At 33.2% G+C, this 27,008-nt stretch overlaps 2 protein-coding genes across 4 annotated transcripts; both read right to left on the bottom strand.

Annotated features, from left to right (window-relative positions):
* Positions 1-242: 242 nt before the first annotated feature.
* Positions 243-3,811, bottom strand: LOC142233342 (ATP-binding cassette sub-family F member 3). Its single transcript, XM_075304242.1, has 8 exons — positions 3,172-3,811; positions 2,897-3,114; positions 2,191-2,838; positions 1,946-2,119; positions 1,692-1,872; positions 969-1,278; positions 810-901; positions 243-743 (listed from the first exon to the last, which is right to left on the bottom strand). The coding sequence occupies exons 1-8, from the start codon at positions 3,517-3,519 to the stop codon at positions 591-593; spliced, it is 2,124 nt and encodes a 707-aa protein (XP_075160357.1). The 5' UTR covers positions 3,520-3,811; the 3' UTR covers positions 243-590.
* Positions 3,812-6,438: 2,627 nt separating this feature from the next.
* ash1 (histone-lysine N-methyltransferase ash1) lies at positions 6,439-25,406 on the bottom strand. Of its 3 annotated transcripts, XM_075304241.1 has the most exons (7): positions 25,003-25,406; positions 21,144-21,254; positions 19,341-21,069; positions 14,986-19,250; positions 12,266-13,921; positions 8,722-8,946; positions 6,439-7,796 (listed from the first exon to the last, which is right to left on the bottom strand). In XM_075304241.1, exons 2-7 carry the CDS (start codon positions 21,231-21,233, stop codon positions 7,623-7,625), a joined length of 8,139 nt encoding a protein of 2,712 aa, XP_075160356.1. In that variant the 5' UTR covers positions 21,234-21,254; positions 25,003-25,406; the 3' UTR covers positions 6,439-7,622. The 3 variants fall into 3 exon arrangements, with proteins under 3 accessions (XP_075160356.1, XP_075160354.1, XP_075160355.1); XM_075304239.1 differs by having other exon boundaries at positions 14,986-21,069; XM_075304240.1 differs by having other exon boundaries at positions 14,986-21,039; positions 25,003-25,405.
* Positions 25,407-27,008: the final 1,602 nt, after the last annotated feature.

The raw sequence follows: 27,008 nt of genomic DNA, 5'->3' as shown, positions 1-27,008 counted from the left end.
TTGAAATTGCTTTTTAATTTATTTTCGTGTTCATATGTCTACAGTTTTTGTTAAAAAAATTGAATTAAACCAAATTGGCTAAATGTACTACAATTTTTTGATGCTATCGATTGTTATTACTCAAAATATTAAAAAAAAATCCCAAAAATTTCGGGATCCCGAGGTTCAATATTTTGAAATCCCAGGATTTACAAAAATCGATCCCGAATAACAAATAAACCTACAACTCATGACATATCAAATCCATCGTAAATAGTTAAAATTTATTAAATATAATATCGACATTAAAAACATTTGTTTTGTTTTATTTAAAAAATTGTAGTCGTTTAGTTTATAAATTAATTTTATTACAGCGGTTTCGGCATGACTTTGTTTTGCTTTAATGTTTCATTATATTTTTTTGTTTTATAAATTCTTTCTATTATACCTATCTTTAGAGGCCCATGTCGTAATCTCATACATTCGATTTTGGAAAACAATATTTAACTATATAATTGATTGTGGCCTTTCTATATATGAACAAATAATGGAGTTGGGTTTTTTTTAAGATAAATGTAACGGCGATATAATATGTTTCACAGATCGAGTATTTAGCTATTGGCCTCAATTTCTTTGTAGACTTCACGTTTGTATTCATCAATACCACCTTCAATAGCGCGTACCGTACGATCACCACATACCCATAGTTCTTTACAGACCACTTTGATTAGACGTTCGTCGTGAGATACTAAAATAACTCCACCCTAGACAAAATAGTTAACAATATATTTTTTTTAATTTTTACTTAAATTATGATTTAAATTACTAACCTTAAAAGCATTAATAGCTTTTCCTAGGGCATCTATTGTTTCAATATCTAAATGATTCGTAGGTTCATCAAGAACTAAAAAGTTTGGTTCAGCTGAAAAAAAACAGGAGTAGTGTTTAAGAAAATGTTGTTTTGTTGCACAAAAAAAAAATTTGGTTACCCATGCACATTTTTGCCAAAGCCACTCTGGACTTTTGACCTCCAGACAAACTAGCTAAACTTTGTAGAGCCAATGGTCCAGATACTCCAAAGCTTCCCAATTGTCGTCTATATTCTTCATCCGGTCGTCCGGGAAATTGTTCAGCTAATACACCCACACATGTCAGATTCATGTTAAGATGGTCCACATGATGTTGCGCAAAATAACCAATACGTAAGCTGCGATGCAGGACAATATTTCCCAAGGGCGTTGTCAGTTGTCCCACAATAATTTTTAACAATGTTGATTTACCCGCTCCGTTTTCACCCACCTGCATTTGAGAGGAAAGCAAAAGTTTAGAAATAAATTTGAACTGAACAAACGGTTCAAAATGGACAGTATTTTGTATATGACCCTCGCGTCATAAAGGAAATGAAAGATGGAAGGAAAACAGCTTTCCAAACACTAACAAATTAATATCTAGCAGCGTCTCTAGTGGTGAGTAGAAATGTCTATACGAAATATCCAATATCACGCATTTCAATATTCTTGATGTGACCAAGAGGCTTTCAGCGAATGTCAACTGAATGTCTGGATAATAAGTTCAGTTATTGACGACAGGTAAAGATTATATTCAAGCCAAAAATTAAATGTCTTTTGCAGTGATTGTTTGTTCTAATTCTAATTGGCCGAACCGTAGGGTAAAAATTTGTGAAAAATAATATTTGTTTCCACAAAACTTACAATACATATTCTGGAATCTGAGGTAGCTGATAGATTGACATTTTTGAAGACAGGTAATGGATCATTAGGATTATATCGGAATTCAATATCGGATATAGCCAAAACGGGTGGATTTAATGGTTCTACATCTGGAAATTTTAGTTTAACTTCAATTTCCTTTTCCACAGGTTTTAATTCAGGTCTAGAAATATAAAGAAAAATTGGCTTAAATTGGCAGCAATTCTATCTCTTAGCTTATCCCAAATTCAACTTACAATTTTTCCAACATTTTTATTTTGGATTGTACTGAAGCAGCTCGATTGGCATTGTAACGGAAACGGTCAATAAATTCTTGAACATGATTACGATGGGCCATTTGTGCCTCATATTCTCTACGCTGAGCTTTTAATTTTTCATTTTTGGTTTTCTCAAACTGTTCATAGTTACCCCTGGAAAAAAAGAAATGTTCAAATAAACTCCAAAATCTATGAAACACAATATCGCCCAAAACAAATCTCACTTGTAAGCCTCCAATTGCTGGGAATGTAGATGTAAGATATCAGTTGGTACCGTATCGAGAAAATTGCGATCGTGAGAAACTACCAATATTGTTGTCGGCCATGTCTGTAAATAGGTTTCCAGCCATATTATCGCTTTGATGTCCAACATGTTAGTGGGTTCATCAAGCAAAAGTAAATCAGGTTTCGAAAATAAAGCTCTGGCCAAAGCCAAACGCATACGCCAACCACCCGAAAATGATTTTGTAGGCCTTTGTTGCATGTCAGTATCGAAACCCAAACCTTTTAGAATAACCGAAGCTCTTGCCACAGCTTTGTCCGCCTCAATATTCTGCAACTGGGCATAAACTTCACTTAGCTCGGCACTTAAATTTGAATCTTGATGGCCACTATTCAAAAATGCCATAATCTCCTTTTCTCTGGCTAGGAGTCGTGTACGTTCTGTGTCACATTCCAGTACACTGTCGACCGCAGAGGTATCATCGCCTACAACTTCTTGTTCCACATGTAGGACAGTGATGTGGGAGGGTATTTGAAGTTGCCTCTCCGAAAGCATTCGAAGTAAAGTTGTTTTTCCCAAGCCATTACGTCCAACAAGACCATAGCGACGTCCAAATGATAATAAAAGATTGGCATTTTGCAAAAGAACCCTAAAATTGTAATAAATATGAGCAATTTATATCCTCTGATGATAGTTCTTTAACATACTTGTCACCGAAAGCCAAGTCAAAGTTTTCAATTTTAATATCCATTGAACGATTTGTGCCTTTTGCATCCATTTTTGTAGCTTTCTTATTGGTAACCTGTGATGCTGTGGCCTGTTGCAGTTTAACTGGTGCTTGGGGTCCTTTACCAGCATCTTGTCGTTTCTCTTGTTTCTGTTGCAATTTTGCTTCAGCTTTTCCCAATTTTTTCGAGTCAACTTTCTAGAATGATAAAACAATTATAGATTCAACCAAATTGCTTAATACACGCTTACGTACATTTCCTGCATCCTTATTAACCAACCATATACTATGCATATCTTTGTCGGTAGTTTCCATATTTTTTGCCATTTCTGCAATATTAACTGGTGCATTTAGTACCTTCTGCTGCTTAATGTCTTCTGTTACGCCAACTTTCATAATTTTGAAGAATTGCATACACAATTCCCGTACATTATCTTCCGTTTTCTCACTGTTAATACTTTGTAGAATGTCTCCAACAGCATCGTAGATGTCATCAGATGTCTCGAAATCATCAATGGAATCCAGAACACCTTCAACATAATCCTTAAGCTCATTATCCATAGCTGGAAATTCTTTTTGAAGTATCGATGTGAATTTACTCATTTTATTGGTTTGATGTGGATATAACGAACACGATACTTTCAAAATGCTTGACACAAATTATGTTTATTCCCTGAATCTCGAATTCTATTCTCACCAGTTGCTGCTATTGGACGAGATGACGTGTGAGGCCTTTGCTAAATTATATGAAATATCACTTTGTGGCAGTTGTTCGGTTTTTGAATGGAACGAATTAAATGTGTGAAAATGTATTATTCGCTCATTAATTCTATAATTTTTCCTCAATTTTTCTCTAAAAACCACACGTGAACTGTCAACTGTTGACAGTTGCAAATGAAAATGTTGCCACCTTTCATTTGTCTAAATCGAAGTCGTATGGCTACAGCAGTATTGTCCAATTAGCGGTTTTTGACGAAAGTAGATCTGCACTAACGGGCCGTTCAGACACCATTTATAGTGCACTTTTTCGGGATAAACATCATTCAAGCCATATATTTTTTATATAAAACTCCTAAAAATCATCCAAATAAGGTTTGTGTTGCATCGATTGCATCGTCGAATATAAATTATGGCGCTTTGTAACCTTTGTTCACACAAAATTTCTGTTTGTGAAGTGTAAACCTTATCTGTCTCCGATTACCCTGCCAACATTTTTTGAATTTGAAAACATTCAAATTCATATAAATATAACATTTATACGACTATCACATCACATTTAATATAATTTTTTGCATTAATAAAAGAATGATTTTGATTTACACGCAGCAAGTTGTTGTTGTTGTTGTAACAGTTTATTGTGATTTCATCCATTTTTATGTTATACGCTTTGGTACTTCAGCTTGTGGCCAGATCGAGGAACTCTGCGACTAATGTGGGGTGCGTCCAGAGTGACCTGGCAGTAAGTCGGGTTGGTTTAGCTGGGCAAGAGAAAAGAGGACGCGTGTCGTGTGGCCCTTGGTTGCAAATTGGACATACGTCAGCTACGCTGCTATCAATCACTGATAAATAGGAATTGAGGCGGCTGCGCTTGCCTGATCTTAACTGGGCTAAAACTACCCGCCGTGGGAGGTCTCTTTCCTCCGGTGCTATGGGCGGTGGACGGACTCCGAGAACAGGATTAACCTTGTAGCTTCTTACCGCACGTAGCAAATTACATGTTGCAGCGTCTATCATTGTAGATGTTTATTAATTTGATTAAATATTTATAAATTCTTATAAATATAACATTTTTCCGTTTATCACATCACATTTAACATAACCTTTTTCATTAATAAAAGAATGATTTGCAGCGTCTATCGGCCAGTGTGGTTACTCTCAAAGGAGGCAGCGTGTCTAGAAAATATCTGAAAAACTATCACTTTACTTCATTTGGAAATTCGCAAATTGTTCCCTAAAGGTAAGTACTATGTTCTCTTTTCGAGTTGAAATTTTCGCGGTTACTTTATTAAAACAGTTCAATATGAAGCAGATAAATTACTGGTGGGTACTATGTTCGGGTTTCGAGTTGAAAATCACTTTATTTTCGCGATTACTTTTCCTGAAATAATCAAAATTATAAATTAAAACCAAAACATTCCTGTAAAGTCTTGCCGAAATCTAGAGGAACAAGAAACTACGCATCAAATGAGTTAATTTGTTTGCTTTATATTGAACTGTTTTAATAAAGTAACCGCGAAAATTTCAACTCGAAAAGAGAACATAGTACTTACCTTAAAGGTAAGTACTATGTTCGCTTTTCGCGTTGAAATTTTCGTGGTTACTTTATTAAAACAGTTCAATATAAAGCAAACAAATTAACTCAATTGATGCGTAGTTTCTTGTTCCTCTAGATTTCGGCAAGACTTTACAGGAATAAGTTTGTTTTCATTTATAATTTTGGTTATTTAAGGAAAAGTAATCGCGAAAATAAAGAGGTTTTCAACTCGAAAACCGAACATAGTACCTACCCTAAGGTAGAATTACATACCATGCGTTCAATGCGTCCGATGATTGAAGAGTTGAAATTTCTCTTTGAAATTAAAAGCTCGAATAGTCTGCCGCAAACAGAAAAAATCAACCCTTCCGTCAACGCACGGATTGACGCATGGTGTGTAATTCAACCTTAACATAGGTTACTATTGGTTACGCAGATTCTATTGGTTACGTTTTGCATGCCACAGGTTGTTATTGTCAAAAACATGTGTGGTTACTACTGGTTACATAGGTAACTATTGGCTACTTAGATTACTATTGGTGACTAACATTAAAATGTAAACAAAACAAATTTAAAATATTTAATATCTTTTGTTTACTAACATTAAAATTATAAACAAAACTGACATTTGGATGTACTTGAATTCTGTTGTTTTTGTTTGTAATACTGCAACTACCTGTGAATTATTGTACCATGCCTACTTGGATTTTAAAAACATCTATCCTCGTAGTTACACTATTATGCGCTTAAACCTCATACACATTACGCTCAAAATCTATTAAATGTGGATTTGAAATCCCTTATTTATAACGGAAATGACAGTTGAAATCTAGTCAAAGTGGATTTTGGAAGTATAATGTGAATGAGGTATTAGAGACGGAATGTCGGTGTTTGTAAAGAATCTTACAGTGTGTCGAATCGATACGACTTGTCGGCGATGACTAAATAATCGGTAAATGTGTTATCGATCCCATAAACATGCAGCAGTATCGAGGACTTAACTTATAATGTGGGATATGTTCGACACGAGCACTGTCGTCCGGAATAACTGATAGTCTGTAAAGCGCATAAGTTAGAAAGACAATGATTGATAAAATTAATTTAACTCAATTACAATACGCCAAAATATTTTATTTTAAATTCTTTGATTTTATAAATATTAAATTCTCTAGATTTAGATTTATCTTAAAATCTCCCATCATCGCCATATTGGACTTTTTGAAAGTCAATTTTGAAACCCACAATTTAATTGTATTAAAAACAAATCATTTCTCTTTTTGCAATCATTTTAATAGAAAAATATATTTGAATTTTTATTGTAAATATTTGAAAGAAAAGGTGAAAAGAAAAATAATTATAAAACATAAATTGTTTTAGTACAAAAATATAACAATGCATTAAACCATGTTTTGCAGATTTATTAGAAAATGTGCTACTTAAAACTAGCTAAGTAGTAAAAATTAGATAATAAAGATAAACTGTGAGCAGAATATATGTATAAAATATATATATATAAAAAACCAGTAAATTCAAAAAATAAAAACAGCAATAACACAACATCATTAGTTCAAAAATAGAACCTAAATGGAAAATACAATTATTGTAGTATTAAATGAAAACAGAATAAATAAAATAAATTCTCATAATATATGTAGGTATATATGGAAAGGAAAGTTTAGCCCTTATAATATGAAAACTGGTGGTGGGCTAAGGGATAATTCAGGGATAAACCAAAAAAAAAAAAAAAAAAAAATTGTCTATATTTTTTTAATTTACAAAAATATATTAAAAAAAACTAAATGATACCATATTATATACATATCATACCATTAAATAATTTAATAAATAATATTTATAATAAGCACAATCTGTGTATTATATAAATGAATTTGTTTAAAACAAAATCGGCCAATAAATTTAGTCAATCATAATAATAATTATCATTTTGGGCTTGTGTACAAAAATGCAAAACATATATAACAAATCTTCAAAAAAAATGTAAAATTCCAGATATCATATTCTTATAGGAAGATAAACATCTAAAATACATTTCACCATCGTTTATGTTCTTTTGATTGTTGTTTTTTTTCATATTTCTTATAAAGTGCTGATTATAGAATTTAGCTTTGCATATAATTTCTATATATTTTTATGGGACTTCTATACTTAATCATGTGTTACTAGCATATAAAAAAATCATTAAATTTACAATGCCTTAACCGATATAAAAAAATAATAATTATTCTTGTTTTCTACATACTTTCAAAATGGCTATGTAAAACATATTGATGTTATAATATATAATATATATTATATATTTTTGTGTGTTTATTATTAACAGAATTACAATTTCCCATTTCTATATATTACAAAAAAATTATGGTACAATTTTCATAGATCTGTGATGTATAGAGAATCTACCCAATTGGGGCAATGGTATTATATTTAAATTTTACACAAAATCTTTACGTATAGACAGCGGTGTTTTACGTTGACGGGCACCGCGTCCCGTTAAAAGGTATGTCAGGTCCAACGGACGTTCATTGTTACTCGTTTGTAATTGTTTTGAACGATTTTTGAGCGTTTTCAATACATTTTCCAAATGTAAACGCTTATCCTTTATGGTCTGCAAAAGAAAAATAATTAAATTGTTACATTCTTTTTTATCAATTATTTCTATAGAAAAATTTGTCAAAATTGTATTTCTTAGAAAATTTTGACAAAATTTTATTTCTTTAGAAAATTTTGACAAAATTTTATTTCTTTAGAAAATTTGTCGCAAAATTTTATTTTTATAGAAAATTTTATTTCTAAAAAAAATTTTGATAAAATTTGATTTCTATAGAAAATTTTGTCAAAATTTTATTTCAATAGAAAAATTTTTCAAAATGTTATTTCTATAGAAAATGTTTTCAAAACTTTATTTCTATAGAAATATTTTTCAACATTTTATTTCTATAGAAAATTTTTGCGAAATTTTATCAAACTCCCTTAAACAACCCACTTTTATTTCTATTTTAAGTGTGAAATTGATTTGCGTGTAATCTTATTTACATGACTTGTTACATTTTTGTTTATGTCCGCAATATTCGTTTCTATTCAAGTAGTGTTCATATTACAGCATTACTCGCCATATTTTGATCCATTGTAATCGGCTAAAGAAGTCAATATTTTCGAGATTTGCAATCTTTGGTATATCTACGAATAAGTGATTACATATTAGGTGATTATATGCTTTAAAAGCACTACTTATTTCATGGCCGAAGGTATGTCTGGGGAGAAGTACTTTCCTCCTAGGACATGCGTGTGTAAATGTAATCCAGAGTGATGTTAATTATTAAGTGGTTATTAATTTTTAAATAGGGATACCTACAGGCTTACCGGGTGATGAGAGTTTTTGCTGGGAAATTTTGTCAAAATTTTATTTCTATAGATTTTTTTTTACCAAAATGTTAATTTATAGAAAATTTTATTTCTATAGAAAATTTTCTCAAAATTTTATTTCTATAGAAAATTTTGTCAACTGAATATTTTGTTTTTCATTTACTTACCGCAGATGATAGGGAATTTGCGTTTGTTGAAGTTATTATTGATGGGCTTGTACTATTTTGACGTTTTTTCACTGGTGTTTGAGATATTTTATTTGTATCTCTCTTTGTAGATCCTCCACTATTTGATGCGGTTGTTATTGGCGTCGAACTTGTAGCTAGGCTTTGACATTCGTTCTCAGTCTTCTGTTTTCTTGATTTAAATAATGATGGATCTACATCATGCGGCTGTAATAAAAGAATTTAAAAAAATGGATTAGGATACATACAATAAATAAGCAATACTATGTACAAACACATAGTATAAAGAAATTTAAAAATAAAATTTTCAATAGAAATAAAATTTTGGCAAAAATTCTATTGAAAAAAAAAATTGGCAAAATTTTTATGGAAACAAAATTTTGGCAAAATTTTCTATAGAAATAAAATTTTGGCAAAATTTTCTATAGGAATAAAATTTTGGCAAAATTTTCTATAGAAATAAAATTTTGGCAAAATTTTCTATAGAAATAAAATTTTGGCAAAATTTTCTATAGAAATAAAATTTTGGCAAAAATTCTATTGAAAAAAAAAATTGGAAAAATTTTTATGGAAACAAAATTTTGGCAAAATTTTCCATAGAAATAAAATTTTGGCAAAATTTTCTATAGGAATAAAATTTTGGCAAAATTTTCTATAGAAATAAAATTTTGGCAAAATTTTCTATAGAAATAAAATTTTGGCAAAATTTTCTATAGAAATAAAATTTTGGCAAAATTTTCTATAGAAATAAAATTTTGGCAAATTTTTCTATAGAAATAAAATTTTGGCAAAATTTTCTATAGAAAAAAAAATATTGACAAACTTTTCTATGGAAATAAAGTTTTGGCCAAATTTTCTATAGAAATAAAATTTTGGCCAAATTTTCTATTAGAAATAAAATTTTGGCCAAATTTTCTATAGAAATAAAATTTTGGCAAAATTTTCTATAGAAATAAAATGTTGGCAAAATTTTCTATAGAAATAAAATTTTGACAAAATTTTCTATAGAAAAAAAAAATATTGGCAAACTTTTCTATGGAAATAAAGTGTTGGCCAAATTTCTATAGAAATGAAATTTTGACAAAATTTTCTATAGAAATAAAGTTTTGGCAAAATTTTCTATAGAAATAAAATTGTGGCAAAATTTTCTATAGAAATAAAATTTTTGCAAAATTTTCTATAGAAAGTTTTGGCAAAATTTTCTATAGAAATAAAATTTTGGCAAAATTTTCCATAGAAATAAAATTTTGGCAAAATTTTCTATAGAAATCAAATTTTGCCAAAATTTTCTATAGAAATAAAATTTTTGCAAAATTTTCCATAGAAATAAAATGTTGGCAAAATTTTCTATAGAAATAAAATTTTGGCAAAATTTTCTATAAAATAAAATTTTTGCAAAATTTTCTATAGAAATAAAATTGTGGCAAACTTTTCTATGGAAATAAAGTGTTGGCCAAATTTCTATAGAAATGAAATTTTGACAAAATTTTCTATAGAAATAAAATTTTGGCAAAATTTTCCATAGAAATAAAATTTTGGCAAAATTTTCTATAGAAATCAAATTTTGCCAAAATTTTCTATAGAAATAAAATTTTTGCAAAATTTTCTATAGAAATAAAGTTTTGGCAAAATTTTCTATAGAAATAAAATTGTGGCAAAATTTTCTATAGAAATAAAATGTTTGCAAAATTTTCTATAGAAATAAAATTTTTGCAAAATTTTCTATAGAAAGTTTTGGCAAAATTTTCTATAGAAATAAAATTTTGGCAAAATTTTCCATAGAAATAAAATTTTGGCAAAATTTTCTATAGAAATCAAATTTTGCCAAAATTTTCTATAGAAATAAAATTTTTGCAAAATTTTCCATAGAAATAAAATGTTGGCAAAATTTTCTATAGAAATAAAATTTTGGCAAAATTTTCTATAAAATAAAATTTTTGCAAAATTTTCTATAGAAATAAAATTTTTCTATAGAAATAAAATTGTGGCAAAATTTTCTATAGAAATAAAGTTCTGGCAAAATTTTCTATAGAAATAAAATTTTGGCAAAATTTTCTATAGAAATAAAATTTTGGCAAAATTTTCCATAGAAATAAAATTTTGGCAAAATTTTTTATAGAAATCAAATTTTAGAAATAAAATTTTTGCAAAATTTTCTATAGAAATAAAATGTTTGCAAAATTTTCTATAGAAATAAAATTGTGGCAAAATTTTCTATAGAAATAAAATGTTTGCAAAATTTTCTATAGAAATAAAATTTTTGCAAAATTTTCTATAGAAATAAAGTTTTGGCAAAATTTTCTATAGAAATAAAATTTTGGCAAAATTTTCCATAGAAATAAAATTTTGGCAAAATTTTCTATAGAAATAAAATTTTGGCAAAATTTTCTATAGAAACAAAATTTTGGCAAAATTTTCTATAGAAATAAAATTTTTGCAAAATTTTCCATAGAAATAAAATGTTGGCAAAATTTTCTATAGAAATAAAATTTTGGCAAAATTTTCTATAAAATAAAATTTTTGCAAAATTTTCTATAGAAATAAAATTTTTCTATAGAAATAAAATTGTGGCAAAATTTTCTATAGAAATAAAATTTTTGCAAAATTTTCTATAGAAATAAAGTTCTGGCAAAATTTTCTATAGAAATAAAATTTTGGCAAAATTTTCCATAGAAATAAAATTTTGGCAAAATTTTTTATAGAAATCAAATTTTGCCAAAATTTTCTATAGAAATAAAATTTTTGCAAAATTTTCTATAGAAATAAAATGTTTGCAAAATTTTCTATAGAAATAAAATTGTGTCAAAATTTTCTATAGAAATAAAATGTTTGCAAAATTTTCTATAGAAATAAAATTTTTGCAAAATTTTCTATAGAAATAAAGTTTTGGCAAAATTTTCTATAGAAATAAAATTTTGGCAAAATTTTCCATAGAAATAAAATTTTGGCAAAATTTTCTATAGAAATAAAATTTTGGCAAAATTTTCTATAGAAATAAAATTTTGGCAAAATTTTCTATAGAAATAAAATTTTGGCAAAATTTTCTATAGAAATAAAATTTTGGCAAAATTTTCTATAGAAATAAAATTTTGGGAAAATTTTCTATAGAAATAAAATTTTGGCAAAATTCTCTATAGAAAAAAAAATATTGGCAAACTTTTCTATAAAAATAAAGTTTTGGCCAAATTTTCTATAGAAACAAAATTTTGGCCAAATTTTCTATAGAAATAAAATTTTGGCAAAATTTTCTATAGAAATAAAATTTTGGCAAAATTTTCTATAGAAAAAAAAAATTTTTTTATAGAAATAAAATTTTGGTAAAATTTTCTATAGAAATAAAATTGACAAAATTTTCTATAGAAATAAAATTGTGGCAAAATTATAATATAAAATAATTCAATTAATTAAAAAATTTAGATTGTTTTCGGTTAATTTTTTTTCAATTGACTAAGATTTTAAATGAAAAAAAGATGGTACCAATTTTTTTGCGTACCTCATGTAACTCACAAACTTCAATTCAACTTACCGCATACGTTTTGGAAATTCTCAATTTTTCAGGGAATTTTCGGAATGCATAGCTCTTGGTGCAGGTCGGATGATTTGTTTTTGTTCTTGAAAAGAATCGAGCCGATTTATCAACTCTCAATTCACATATGAAACAGTGCTTCTCATCGTTGCACTCAATTGGCCTTCCCTTGCAAAATGTTGTTCGATCCAAAACCCAACAGCGACCAATGACCAAATTAATTGGGACAACTTCATACAACGGTACACGAACGACTTCATTGGGATAAAATTTACGCGATGGCTCGTGGTATGTTTCATGTGGCCGCAAAAAATGATGGCCAAATATAAAACGTTTACCCTTGTCATCCTTCCATAAACGTTCGACGCGAAAGATGTCACACTCATTGTAGTCAATCTCACCAATGGTCTCGTATGTATGCTTTTTCGAGGGAACAATATTGCCGGCTGCATCCCTAACGGGTATATCACGTAAAACATACACTGCATCACCCTGTCGCACTTGAAGGTTTTGACCACGCATCAATGTTAAATAGTAGCGATGACCTTCGTCGGTGAAATCTTCCAAGGGTATTTCCTTGTCGACAATACGTGGCTCACATCGTTCGCAATGATAATTATCGGCGTTGACATCGGCTTTGGTGCATTCAGTGTGTTGCCATACCATGCAGCGAGCACATTGGATCATCAAACCCTCATCTTTGAAGAGGCCACAAATGCAACGTATTATATCCTCGGTGCATTCGGACGACGACTCGGCCACAATTTGAGGCGTAATTGTGTCCAAATTTTTCTCATACTCCTGAGGAACATGATCCATAACATTAGGTTTTATTTGGAAATCTTTGAGCTGGTTTTCATCGCCCAATATATCCAACAAAGTTGAATACTGTTTATGTTTCTCCTCCTCGAATGACTTCTCCAGTAGATCTATCAAACTAATTTTGCTCGAGTCACTCTTTTCAAACGCCAACCTTGTTTCCTTCAGTAGCTTTATCATGTCAGCATTAAATTCGCCAGGTAGTTTGTAGAAGCCCTGTTCAACATTACTTTGAATAGATTTAAAATCGACTGATTCCGATTTCATTTGGTTCTTCAAGGAGGCTTTCTTCTTTTTATTGCTTCCCATGCCGGATGATATGAGGGATTGTTGATCATTTTCTGGATTTTTAATGGATTCCAATGCCGTACAAATATCCCTAAGAACTTTTGCCATTTTTGCCATTTTCTCCAATTCAGGATCTTGAACTGCCAATGTAAGGCCACGTGTCTTTATGCTTCGGGCTGTACAAAGGGCAGTTATTTGAGCAGCCAATGAGGCCGGTGTTGAGGGACGCCTTTGCATAATTGCTCCCGGCATTATGGGACTGGGGCTTGAAATGGGCGTGGGAGTTACAGCGATTGGGGTTTGTGATTTCGAATCATAGTTTCTATCCGCACCCTTGCGTTTGCATTTTTTAGCTCGTATTTTTTCGAAATTACGTACCAGAAATATGGAATACTTAAGGATAAGTTTCTTTTCCTTCTCCGATATGGGTTGCATGCGAGTTGGTGTAGCCACATCTTTGGTTGTTTGTCGTTGGGTGTTCTTTTTCGCCTTACGTTTTCTCTGGCGACCTTTGGTATCGCCCACCTTTGGAGTTGCTTCATTGGATGCCTGAAAGCGATACAAAAACAAATGAAAAAAAATGCTTCCAAGCAATTTTTACAAGGCTAAATTACAAATGACGAACGATATTAATTGCTAAAAATCGGAAGACATTTATATATACTATACAGAATATATATAAAGGTTTGAAATAAAATTTTGCGATAGAAATAAAATTTTGACATCATTTTCTATAGAAATAAAATTTTGCTAACATTTAATATAGAAATAAAATTTTGCAAACATTTAATATAGAAATACAATTTTGCAAGATTGAAATTTTGAGAAAATTTTCTATAGAAATACATTTTGAGAAAATTGTGTATAGAAATAAAATTTTGAGAAAATTGTGTATAGAAATAAAATGTTGAGAAAATTTTCTATAGAAATAGAATTTTGAGAAAATTTTCTATAGAAATAAAATTTTGAGAAAATTTTCTATAGAAATAAAATTTTCTATAGAAATAAAATTTTGAGAAAATTTTCTATGGAAATAAAATTTTGAGAAAATTTTCTATAGAAATAAAATGTTCATTCGTTTTGTATTGTTATTGTTGATTTTGTTCTTTAATCATTGTTGTTGTTTTTGATTTCAGCTTAAAACCATGCATTGACTAAACTACAAGTGTAGCTTAACCAACAGAGGAAAAGAATGTTTGTCAAATTTATTTGGGCAAAGCCCTATAGACTGCAAGATGGTTGGATGGACGCAGGTTTCGGAATTACCACATTCCTCATCAGCATCCTCTACTTGCAGCAAAACTATCAACCAATTATCAGAATAAATTCAGGCAGTTCATTAAACCCAACAATGAACCACACTTGAACCTTCCGAAAAAAGGTTTTACATGATAGCCGGCTTATGCCGAAATTAATTCGTACAAACATATCTCTTTTCCTTTGCCACCGTCAAATCATCGAAAATTTTCTATAGAAGTTTTCTATAGAAATAAAATGTTGATCCAATACAAAATTTGTACTAAACGGTAGTCTATCCTACAGTTAGTATTAATCGGAGGATGAGAAACTGGCCCTAAGTTTGGGAAATTTTACCAATGTTTTCACTAACTTACCTTCGCCTCTATGGGTAACGGTTTAATGCGTTGCGATTTTCCTCCTATAACACCACGGCAATGTGGCGTATTACATCGACATGGTTGACCCTCCGATGGATTAAACAGAGAGAAATTATAATCGTAGGTTAATTCTTCACCTTCTCTTATGGGGCGTTTGGCAAATAAAGCCATTCTTGATAAGCCATTTACGGACCATTTTTGTATTTCACAATTCGGTTCACATGAATGATTTACAAAGCGACAATCACTACCCATACGATGACCATCTATTACTAAGCCTCCATCCAAATGTAGACAATAATGATGGGTATCATTGAGATAAATTGTGGCCATGCGATCTTTAAATTCTCTTTCGGTGACAACTTCTCCAACATATTCCAAGATGTAGGTACCCTTTGGTATGGGCATTTTGGTACGTACACCCCAACCTTTGTTTTCGGTCATAAAACGTTCTACCCCGGGCGCAATTTCATGTCTTTGGATTTTTTGATTTTGACATTTTTCACGCGTGGGACAATTTGTGGGCGAACATTCGGTATAGACCATGCGATTAAGGCAATTATCACCACATCCCATATCGGGTTTACAGTTGCACATGGGATGATCATAAGAAGCGGCAGGTGGTGGTTTAACGTTATCCGCATACATATTCGTTCGTATTTTACGAAAATTCCAAGAGGCCACTGTTATGCGTGAGGGCAATTTGGAATTTGTATAGGCCCACCATATGTCATAGGGCAGCTCAAAATCATATTGCGTGCGTCTAAGATATTTTTCACAATATGGAGGAGGTGGTAAGGTGGGCTTAATGGCCATGTCATTCGAATCTTTGGCATCTTTATCTTCTGTTGTGGTTTTTTGATCATTTTCGGATTTCTTTTCACCTTCTTTTTTACTCGTTGTCTTTTTATTCGATGTTATCTGTGTTACCTTGAAGTAATCCGAAAATAAACCGGCTGGCAAGTAATATTTTTTATTTATTTTCGACTTTTTAGAAATGGCCTTCTCTTCGCTGGTATCACTGTGATCAGTCTCACCATTTATACGGAAAAGCCTTTCTTTTAAGGGTAAAATGTCATGTTCCTCTTGGTCTATATTACAATCTATGGCATTGGCATCTTTCTCGATTTCTTCTCGAGTGCGATTTATTTCAATGGGAGGTGGAGGTGGCGCTAATGATTCTTTTGCATTAATAGGCGCGCATTTTGAACCGATAAGTAGAGGGTGTATTGAATTTCTTCTTTTCAATTTTATTTTACAACTTAACAATGTACTCGGATCTATGCCAGCTGGTAATTTTATATTTGCATCGAGAAGTGATTTTACAGTCTTTGATACGGAAGGAGGTTTTCGAATAGCTGGGATGACCTCAGTAGTAGCCTTGGCGATGGTGGTTACAGGCGGTGTTTTATTAGGTAGACTACCTGCTTTGGTTTCCTTTGTAGGTCTAGAACGCCGAGCTCTAGAGGCCAAAGGTTTATTATCTTCTTCATCCTCTGTCGCTTCCACTATTGATTTCTTATGAGCCGCCTTTGATGGATTTTTAGCCACATTGGAGGAAATTTTGTTCTGGTCGGTTTTCTTTGAATTTATAGAAGGCATTACTTTATCAGTTTTTGTTTTCTTATCACTGTTTCCCGTCGTATTGTTTGTGTTGACGGTGGCAATGGATGCCAAAGGCGTTGTTTCTTCTCTATCCAATTTTCTTTTGTATTCACGACGTATATGCCTTGATTTGGGAGTTGCTATGGGTTCCAATAGATTTTCATTAACCGTTGCCGATTTTTCTTTACTACTCATAGGAGATTCTTGTAATCGTTCTAGAGCCACCACCGATAACCGAGGCGTTCTATTATTCCGATCCAGAAATGTTTGTGAAGTTTCACCTTCTTGTGGTACCCGATCACATTGTTTGGGTTTAATCGTTTCGCTTTCGCCTATTCTTGCATTATGGGTATTGGAAATTGTTTCTAAGGATGACTGCTCCTCCAGGATTTGTTCAGACGACTCCGTTTCTTGGGGTGCCGCCATCACATCTAAAAGTAGAGTATCCTGAATTTTACGTTTTTTACGACGAACTGTTGGAAAACCAGTGCGATTGATTTTCTTACGTTTCCTCTTCAATATCAAATTACCCCCCGTTTTATTGAGCAGCGATTCAACCACCCGTTGACCATGGGTCTTTTGCCCGGGATCTGTATAACCCTTATTCATGTCCATCAAGAGAGGTGAATCCACTTCTGATTTGGTTATTATAGATGTGGTAGCATCGGTTAGTTTAGCCATTGGTGGTATTTGTATTTCCAATTCAACAGATGGTTCAAATACCCCAGGTGGCGGACATGATGATGATTCCGATTCTATTTGCAAGACACTGGATAGAGGAGTTTTGGTTTTCGCAGTGGTTGTGACCACATCTTCTCCATGATGGTTTATGGCAATTCTTGAGACGAGGCCCTCTAAACGGGATCTTTTTTTATGTACTGCTTCAGTTACCTGTTTTAGACTGTTGAGAGATTGTGGACTTATGTCTAAGAGTTTTCCTCCACTTATGGAATTTGAATCTCCCACTGCTACTCTTAATGGGGACAGAGTGCTGGCGGTTTTATTCGAATTCGAATCCTCACTTAGCGAATGCGGATGTTGTTGCAACAAATGTCGTTTCTTGGGTGTAAGGTTAGCCCGGGCTGTTTTTGCATTAAATTGCTGTTGAGATTTGGTGTTGGCTGTGGTTTTTGCTGCAGCCGCTGCCGCAGCCCAAGCCTCTGAGTTATTGGCAAATAACTTGGCCGCTACGGCCACAGCCACATCACTAGATTTTTCTCCGGGGGTTAGTAGATAGTGACGTTTCTTTAATGGCAATTTGTGATCATCCGGACTAGAGCTGCTGGCTTTTTTATGACGCCGTTTCGAAGATGTTCCTGGGGCCGACACACCAGATGGGCACATAGCGTTAGCTCCCTCTGCCCTAGCTGAGAGCATAGCAAAATCCAAATTCTCCGACATTTTCCTTTTCTTTATGGACTTTTTATCTCTGGCATCACGTTTGCCCATCGATGCCGAAGATGTTGAAGCTGCTTGTGCTGCCGCAGCAGCAGCAAAACTTTGCTTTAGTTTTGTGGCTTCAGCCATTAGTTTTTCTTTTTGCGATAGAATTCCACCGCTAGCAGGTCCTGCTGCCTTTTCCACATTTATACCAGAGCATTGAATTCGGCATCTGTTGGCAAAGGTATTGGTGAGTATTTCAATTTCGGTTAATAGCTTCGAGTCGACAATGGTAGTTTTACCCGAAGTAGAGTTATGTGAACGAAACAGTTTTCGTCGTCTTCGTTTGCGCATTTTTGTAGTACCCACCGAATAGAAGGAACTACAATAGCTGGCTACAGATGATCTACGTGATTTGATTTTTCTTGCCGTATTATGCGATCCCGGTAGCTGTAGCAGATCATGGGCAAATTCCGATGTAGTGGAATTCTTACGCTGGTGCAAGGAAATCTTTGCAGGTGTTTGGGGTAAATCGTGGGACAAGTCAAATATTTTGGCTTGGTTACTGTTACTGAGACTTGCGAATGACTTGTGAGACGTGTTATGACTACTCGTGGAGGACCCCCTACCAAAATATTCTCCAGTGGCTATGTAACGATTTATCTCACCATATTTTTTGGATGCACTTGTCGTGGGCAATTTCTCCAACGATGGTTTACACACATACTCATTGGACTCTTCACTACTTTGGCCCAAAGACAAACCAGCCAATTGCAAAATATCTTGCTCATCCTTGAGAGAGCCCATACTCTTGGGCATAATGGACGATCTACGTTTTCGGCGAAATTTCGATGATTTTGCTGAACTTCCCAGGGTGCTTTCCTTACAATCACTACGATAGCCGCAAGATTTTGCCCGGAACTTGCGAGAAAAACAACTTTTTGTGCTATAACGACTTTTACAACTAGCATCACTTTTGTAGCCCGAGTTGTGGGAGTTGGGTTTGGTGTGCTTTGAAAGTCTAAATGTCGACGTGCCATAGTCGGAGACATAACCACTTTTAGCAGCCAAGATTTTACTGCACACTGTGGATTTTGATGAACGATCTCTTATACGTTCATCACCATCACTTTTATAGCCAGTAGTACTGCAAACGCTGGGACGACGAAATTTTCGATTCACATCGATTTTACGCCAAACTGGATCCAATTGTATATCGTCTCGAGTGCTCTGTTGACTCGCCGTTGCTGCTGACGTTGAGGAGCTTTTCTTTTCGCCTGAAATGGAAATTGTATTAGCTGCACTCATTGACTGCCTTCTTTTATTCCTTGGCGGGGGATATAAAACTCGTTCGGTTGCATACATACGTTTATCCAAGAGGGCTATATCAATTTTGGGTTTTATCGACGAAGTCACCGTCGTGGCAACGGAGGCTTCCGCTATTGCCTCATTGTTTTGCTTATCTGGCGTACTATTCAAGGGCTTGCTGGGCGAATGTATTGACGATCCGCTATTATCATTGCCCGAAGCCAAAGTGGTACAGGGATGAGGCGATGTACTTTGAGTGGATATACTTGTTGTGGATACAACACCCGAATCTGCAGATTCATTTATATTCGATGACAGTTTGTTTTGCATATTGTTCTCTAAAAGTGACGACGACGATGCGTTTATGGTCATATCCAGGGCTTTATCCGATTTTTTTGGTCTTCCTCGGCGTTTCTTATTGGCAACACTTGCCCCCGATGAAGCTATACTATCCGACTGCGAGTTTGTATACATTTGTACCAATATTTCACTTTGCGCTACTGCCGCGATATGGGATGATGACTTTGTATTTTCACTTTCCGATGATTTCGAGTTTTGACCCAACATTTGAGTTTTCTCCATAAAATCTTGCAATAAAGTCGATTGATATTGAGGCAAACGCTTCGTTTTGGCCTTGGGATAATGGGATAACATTAAATCGTCATCGTCGTTGTCCTCCTCTTCATCAGAGTCGCCAACTACCCTAGCGACTGCGGCCCTAACATTCGGTAACTCATTATCACTGCTAGATAGACCTATGTGATCACTACCTCCGGTGGGCAACGAAGACCCAGCTACCATGCCACCACTCTGCAAAGACTGTAAACTTAAATGGTCGTTAAGATTACCAGCAGCTCCTGCCGGCAAGGAGCTATGATGCTTTACCCCCAAAGCTGTTAATAATAGTCGCGGAGCTCTTTGTGTCACCGCTATATTGGCAATCAATTTTTGTGATAGCGGCTCATCTTCAGAGTCCGTAGAAAATGCATTACTCTGAGTGGGTAACAAAGACTTTATGGATTTCAAAGGCCGTTTGGGTTCTGTGTTACCTTTTACAGATTTTTTACGTTTCACCTTACGCTTAGACAATTTTTCTTGTGGGCCACTGGTGGCATTTGTTGTATTGGTCGCCTCTGAACAACCGGAATCGGTAACATCACTATCTGCCCCTTGCATTAGTAGGCCGGTTTTGCTATGTAGTGATGGTATCAATGATATCAACGATAAATCTTTCTTCTCCTTAATTGTAGCCGCCGCTGCAGAACGTGGACTAACAATAACGGACATGGCCTTTGCTTTAATCGGAGTTGTTGTAGTTGATGCCCCCAAAGTTTTCATTTTTTCTTCAGCCTTTGTTCTTTTATCTGGCTGTGCTAGCGGCGGAGGCGGAGGAGAAATTTTCAATTTAATTGATTCTGCTGACTTTTTACTATGTATTCCTATTTTCGGTTCTTCCTGTTTTTCAACAACTATTGATGATGACGGCTTAGTATTGTGCAAAGATGTAACAGTAGGTCTAATCGCGGATATCTTCATACGCAAACATCCATCAGAATCTGTACGTTGAATGCTGAATTGTGTGGCTAATGCAATATTGGACAGGTTACTGATGCTGCTGTTGCTGTTACTGCTACTACTGTTACTGCTGCTATTCGTTGTCGCTGAACTTGATGATGATGATGCTGCTGCGCTGTTAGAGTGTTTCTTCTTCTCGTGTCTTTTTTTATGTTTATCTCTTTGTGGGCCCTCATGTTCATTCTGAAAATAGAGTTTCGGATATTTTAGATTCTAGATTGGTGTCACACACAGCACACATAAAATGTGCTATTGACGAAGAAGGGCTATGGAAATAGATAATTTACTTTGTTTTCATGTGTAGATGATGATTCTTTTCTTTGCTGATGCTGCGATTCCAAAACTTTCCCGGATTTTGCATCATTCAATGTGCTCATTATTTATTGGAGGACAATTTTCTGGAAGAAAATATGAAATGTAAATTTTTTATTATAAAATATGTCGAATATTTATTTAACTTATTCAAAATCATAATAACTTATGAAGATAAATACAAATAAGATATTAAAAACTAATCGAGGATTATGCTCTAAGAGAATGCCTACAAAGGGTCCATTGAAAAACATTAAGTTTTTCATTTGATTTCGACAGTTAAATATAATTATCCGAAGAAAATTTGACTATGAGATGACGAACAAACGTGTATAATGGATAAGTTAAGTGGTTCAAAATATATCGATGAAAATAGGGCAAATTTTGCCTCGAGAAAAGTATGAACAATTGAGTGAATGAATCCGATGCCAAATCATACAAATATTAGCCATTTACCCACACAAAAATGCGTTCTTTTATTTCTATAGAAAATTTTGTCAAAATTTTATTTCTATAGAAAATTTTGTCAAAATGTTATTTCTATAGAAAATTTTGTCAAAATTTTATTTCTATAGAAAATTTTGTCAAAATTTTATTTCTATAGAAAATTTTGTTAAAATTTTATTTCTATAGAAAATTTTGTCAAAATTTTATTTTTATAGAAAATTTTGTCAAAATTTTATTTCTATAGAAAATTTTGTTAAAATTTTATTTCTATAGAAAATTTTGTCAAAATTTTATTTCTATAGAAAATTTTGTCAAAATTTTATTTCTATAGAAAATTTTGTCAAAATTTTATTTCTATAGAAAAGATTTTCAACATTTTATTTCTATAGAAAATTTTTGGAAAAATTATTTTCTATAGAAAATTTGTCAAAATATTATTTCTATAGAAAATTTTGTCAAAATTTTATTTCTTTAGAAAATTTTGCTAAAATTTCATTTCTATAGAAAATTTTTTCAAAATTTTATTTCTATAGAAAATTTTGTCAAAATTTTATTTCTACAAAAATGTTGTGAAGACCTCTTAGTTGGAGAGGTATAATTTACAAAATCTACCAAAAATCAAGAATTCTACCTATCGACCAAACAGTAAAAAATCTACCATTTTTGGTAGAATTCTACCAACTGTGGCAACCGCGGCGAAGATCAGCAAGAAACGTTACAAAAGCTATCAATGCACTCAGAAAGTTACAATTGGGTGCGGTTCATAGGCCTACGAAAGCTGCAACCCAGCAAAAAATTTTGAAATTTCTTCTAAAGGCACAAATTTCCTCCCAAAGATATTCTTTATTTTAACTACGGTGGAAGTTCTTTTAATTCAATTGTTTATAATTCGCTTTTTCATATTTTTAATGGGTAATTTATTTATTTAGCAAAATATTATAAAAATGTTTTAATTCACATCCAAAACAGTGAATTCGGATCACACCTTACGAAGAGATTCAAATTCAGTGCAATGGTTGTTGTAATCGTGGACATCCGTCCTATGACAAGACCATGTTATATTCATCACTTCTGCGCCAATTTTGCATCACTTCCGTATACAAAAAGTTTATTTTTACTGCTTTTTGGTGGTGCTTTTTTTGTTGGGAAATGCAAACATAAAGTCACTGTTTGGTGCGATCCAAAAGCCGTAACGTAACTTTGAATGATGAGCGCTACCATGAGATGATATCCAATTTTTTTTATTTTTGCCCAAAAGTAAGAGCCTGACTGGCATGAGATGTGGTTTCAACAAGACGATGCCACACAGCACGCGTAACAATGGAATTATTGAGTTCGGTAAACATTTTATACGTTCGAGACCGGGTTACTGCTGTCTTGCAGTCATTATCATTCCCACCGTTTTGCTTATTATCGCTACCTTGCCAATTTGCCTCTTGCTTCGCCTCTTGCCATTACTAAAAGGCATCATAACAGGACATAACACATTTGGAAAGCACATGGTAAGGATTGGCTTAATGACTGATGATATTTGTATAGGGTCCCGAAGGCAACGGAAGACTCCTACCATTTTTTGTGCCGGTGTCCAGCATTATCTTTTAGAAGATACAGGAAACTGAGCACCTTTTTCATTTAGGATATTATCGGTGTACGGGACTATAATCTGAAGGATATACTTGCCATCATCAAGGCTTCGGGATGGAAGACCTAGAAAGCTCATTTTGGAGCTCGTTTGGAAACGAGAATATAATTGATCAAGAGGAAAGAAAACAAATATGAGCAATCACAATGGACCAACATCACATTTCTACAGATTGGTTTCATCCTCTATAACCTAACCTCACCATGTCAATTATCATTTAAAAAACTGTATTTGATATGGTTCTCATTGCCCCGTTATACTTTGGCGTGATCGTTTGAACCCGTTACAAATTCCTCATGTTGAACTTCCTCTGTACCAATGTCTGGGTCCACCAAGTATCCAGTCGTCGATTTAAGATTTGTATGGAAGATTCGTGGCATTCTGGCGTCTGTGTGTTATTTGAGATTATCTGCTACCAAGTCGTGAGCCAGGTACCAGACAGGTATGGTTAAACCACTTCTTAGAGTTCGACCACCAACCATAACTTTGGAGACCTCACAGTCTATACCAGGATAGTTGTATGGTTTTTATATAAAGTTCCTCAACTTTAAACTCTATGTGAAATCCGTCACCAAATCTAAGATGGTATGGGTTTGGTTGTTTATTTTATACATTCCAAAGCCATACTATTAAAGCCCTATTTTTAGTTTTGTATATTAGAAAACTCCTTGGATCCCATACCAAACTTTACAATAAAGTTTAATCAAATCTAATATATCCAACCAATTTTCTAGAAGTCCTCCTATCGTCGATTACATTGGCCCAGTGTGGACAATACGAAAGCAATAAAAGAACACCCCAAAAATACAAGAAAATAAAAACCAGTAAAAGGTGAGTACGTATTGGCACTGCATAAGTGTGTGAATGAATGCATGTGAATGTGCGTCCCGCGCCCGAAACAGACACGAATTTTCGAAAGTGTGATTGACACAATAAATGCAAATTACATATGAAAGAAAAAAAAAACAAAGGTGAAAATAAAAAAAAAAACGCGCGATCACCATCAATTGAAGACAAGTGTGTAAAGAATGCTTTTGAACCAAGTCGGCTAGGTTATAACCCTACAATTATGCTCCAAGTCCAATAGATCTGGTTACTATAGCTGGGTGGATTTTAAAGCAATTCCGTATCAGTAATATGCATATCACAAAATGCAATGCATTAATAAACGAGAGCAAAGAAATTAAACAAAATATGTGTACAAACAAAGTAATAAACGTGGCCAAATTGAGAATAGCCAAAAATGTCTCTCTTACATTTTTGGGTTTAAAAATTAATGCAAAAGGCCAAAAATCTCATACTCAGTATGGGTATTAGGTATAAAAAACACGATCGCAATATATAACAAAGGACATTGACAGCAGCAGCACTAGGACGATTATGAAAAAAAAGGTGGCAGATGTGTTTTTCTACAAATGGATGGTTAGGTTGAGAACATTCTCCACCTTTCCCCGTAAGTCAGCACATAGTATTCACATATACTGGTGGTCAAATTAGGTCACTGTTGTAATAGGCACTTTTTCTGATTTGTTAACATCAATTCTCAGGGCCTTTTGTTGTGGAATGTAAGTATATACTATGGACATGCACATACTACACTTATATGTACGTACATAATAGACGTCGTCGTCTTCTGTTTAGTTTTGATTTCACCCCACTTTTGAGTAAAGAATCCCAATCGTGAACATTGACAAGAAAGAAGTTGCATAAATAGACTCAGTCGAATGCATTATTAGCTTACTTACACAATTTATGTTTCATGTATTCTGCAGTTTTCTGGACATTTATTTTCTTATTTCACAATTTCTTATGGATAAAATCCTTCTTTATTATTTGTTAAGCTTTCAGTGTTGGAACATGGAACAGCAATACCATTGCATTTGCTTAAAATGGCGCCGTTTATTTTTTTCTCTTTGGTCTTTGGGTATCCAGAGCGTCGACAGAAATTTCACTTCTTGATATTGAACTTTTTGGTTTTCTTTTTTTGTCACTGTTACTTTAAATTTTCGTAAAATTTTTATATCTTCTTGTAGCTTAACTATCAAATTTCAACATTTTGTAAACTTTCCACCAAATAATAAAAGATTCTACCGTAATTTATTGTTTTAAAAACTAAAAACTAACTTCCCCACGAAAATAAAAATGAAATGCGACAAATGTCATTTCTGTACATCTCCAAATTGTGGTTGAACCGGTTCTCTTTGTACGACAAATGTCATTTACGTTACATCTCTAATTGGTGGTTGAACCGGTTATGTACCGGTTTGACCGAACTATAGGGCTGTTTTCTTTTAGCACTGGATACCCTAAGCCGTGAAGGACTAAAAGAAAACAGAGTACTCGCTTATCCAGAACATCTCCAAAAATATGCAAAACTGTCATCAGCTGTTTAAAAACAATCACAGAAAAGAAGTTAAATCTTGCATTTTTAATATATGAAATGCTCCAATTTGTAATAAATATTTACTGCTGCGATTATTTATGACACTGTACCACTTTGAATTACATGTTTTTTGATAAATTAGTCACAATAAGTTGCTATTGTGAATCGCTTTATCAAAATACAATCCGGCAACATCGGCGCGACTTGCACTGATGAGTTGTTCTGGATAGAACACCAGTGCAACGATGTTCTGGATAGCCCATACAAATGTTGCATCCAGTGCTAAAAGAAAACAGCCCTTATGATTGCTTTCATATGAACATATTGCGTTGTTCAATATAAGTTATCCGGATAAAATGTCTTAGTTTGTAAAGAATATAACAGTGTGGCCAACCGTTAAGCATTGTCTGCGATAAGGAAAATATCGATAAATGTGTTATTGATCACATAACCAAGCTGCAGTATCGATTATGTATTCTACCATCACTTACAGTGTGCAAATATCTGGGATATGTGTCGAAATTTTGGACACGGACACTTTCGTACGGATAAACTTATAGACTGAACGAAGCATAACATTTTAATTTTTTTACTGGGATAAACATTTCCATAAAAAACTTGAAACTTCTCTATTTCTTATATGTCAACATTTTTTTTTTTTTTGGAATAATTATCAAAATTTGGATAATTATCAAAAATTATCGGGAACTCGAACATTTCAAAGTTCCATTCCATCCCCATCGCTACCACAGACTCGTAAGTGACACTGCAACAATCGCCAACTGTGATGGGGAAGCGTATGAAAAGGTATGCAATTTATATAAAAGTATTTTGCCATCACTATTGTTACAAGAGCCATTTTATATTTTGTGAAAATCCAAGCGCAACTAGCTTCTTATAATTTATTTAAATAAAATCTATAATGAAGTGCTGAAAACATAGTTATTTTGCTTAAAATTGTAAAAGGTATATTGGTGAACAATTTTTGACTTTCCAAATGGAATAAAGTGATTGTTTTTCAGATATTTTACAGACATGCTGCCTCCATCGAGAATAAAAACACTGGCTGATAGATGCTGCAACATGTAATGCGCTTTACAGACTATCAGTTATTCCGCACGACAGTGCTCGTGTATAAGTTAAGTCCGAAGGCATAATCGATACTGCTGCATGTTTATGGGATCGATAACACATTTACCGATTATTTAGTCATCGTCGACTAGTCGTATCGATCCGACACACTGTAAGATTCTCTACAAACACCGACATTCCGTCCGGAATAACTGATAGTCTGTAAAGCGCATAACTTGCCATTTGTAAATCAACATTATTCTATTATTAATGAAAAAATTATGTTAAATGTGTTGT

The sequence above is a fragment of the Haematobia irritans genome, chromosome 4, assembly GCF_050003625.1.
Source record: "Haematobia irritans isolate KBUSLIRL chromosome 4, ASM5000362v1, whole genome shotgun sequence".
Classification (NCBI taxonomy): domain Eukaryota; kingdom Metazoa; phylum Arthropoda; class Insecta; order Diptera; family Muscidae; genus Haematobia; species Haematobia irritans.
Note: the sequence above shows the minus strand (reverse complement) of the source record. Positions and strands in the feature narration are given on the sequence as shown.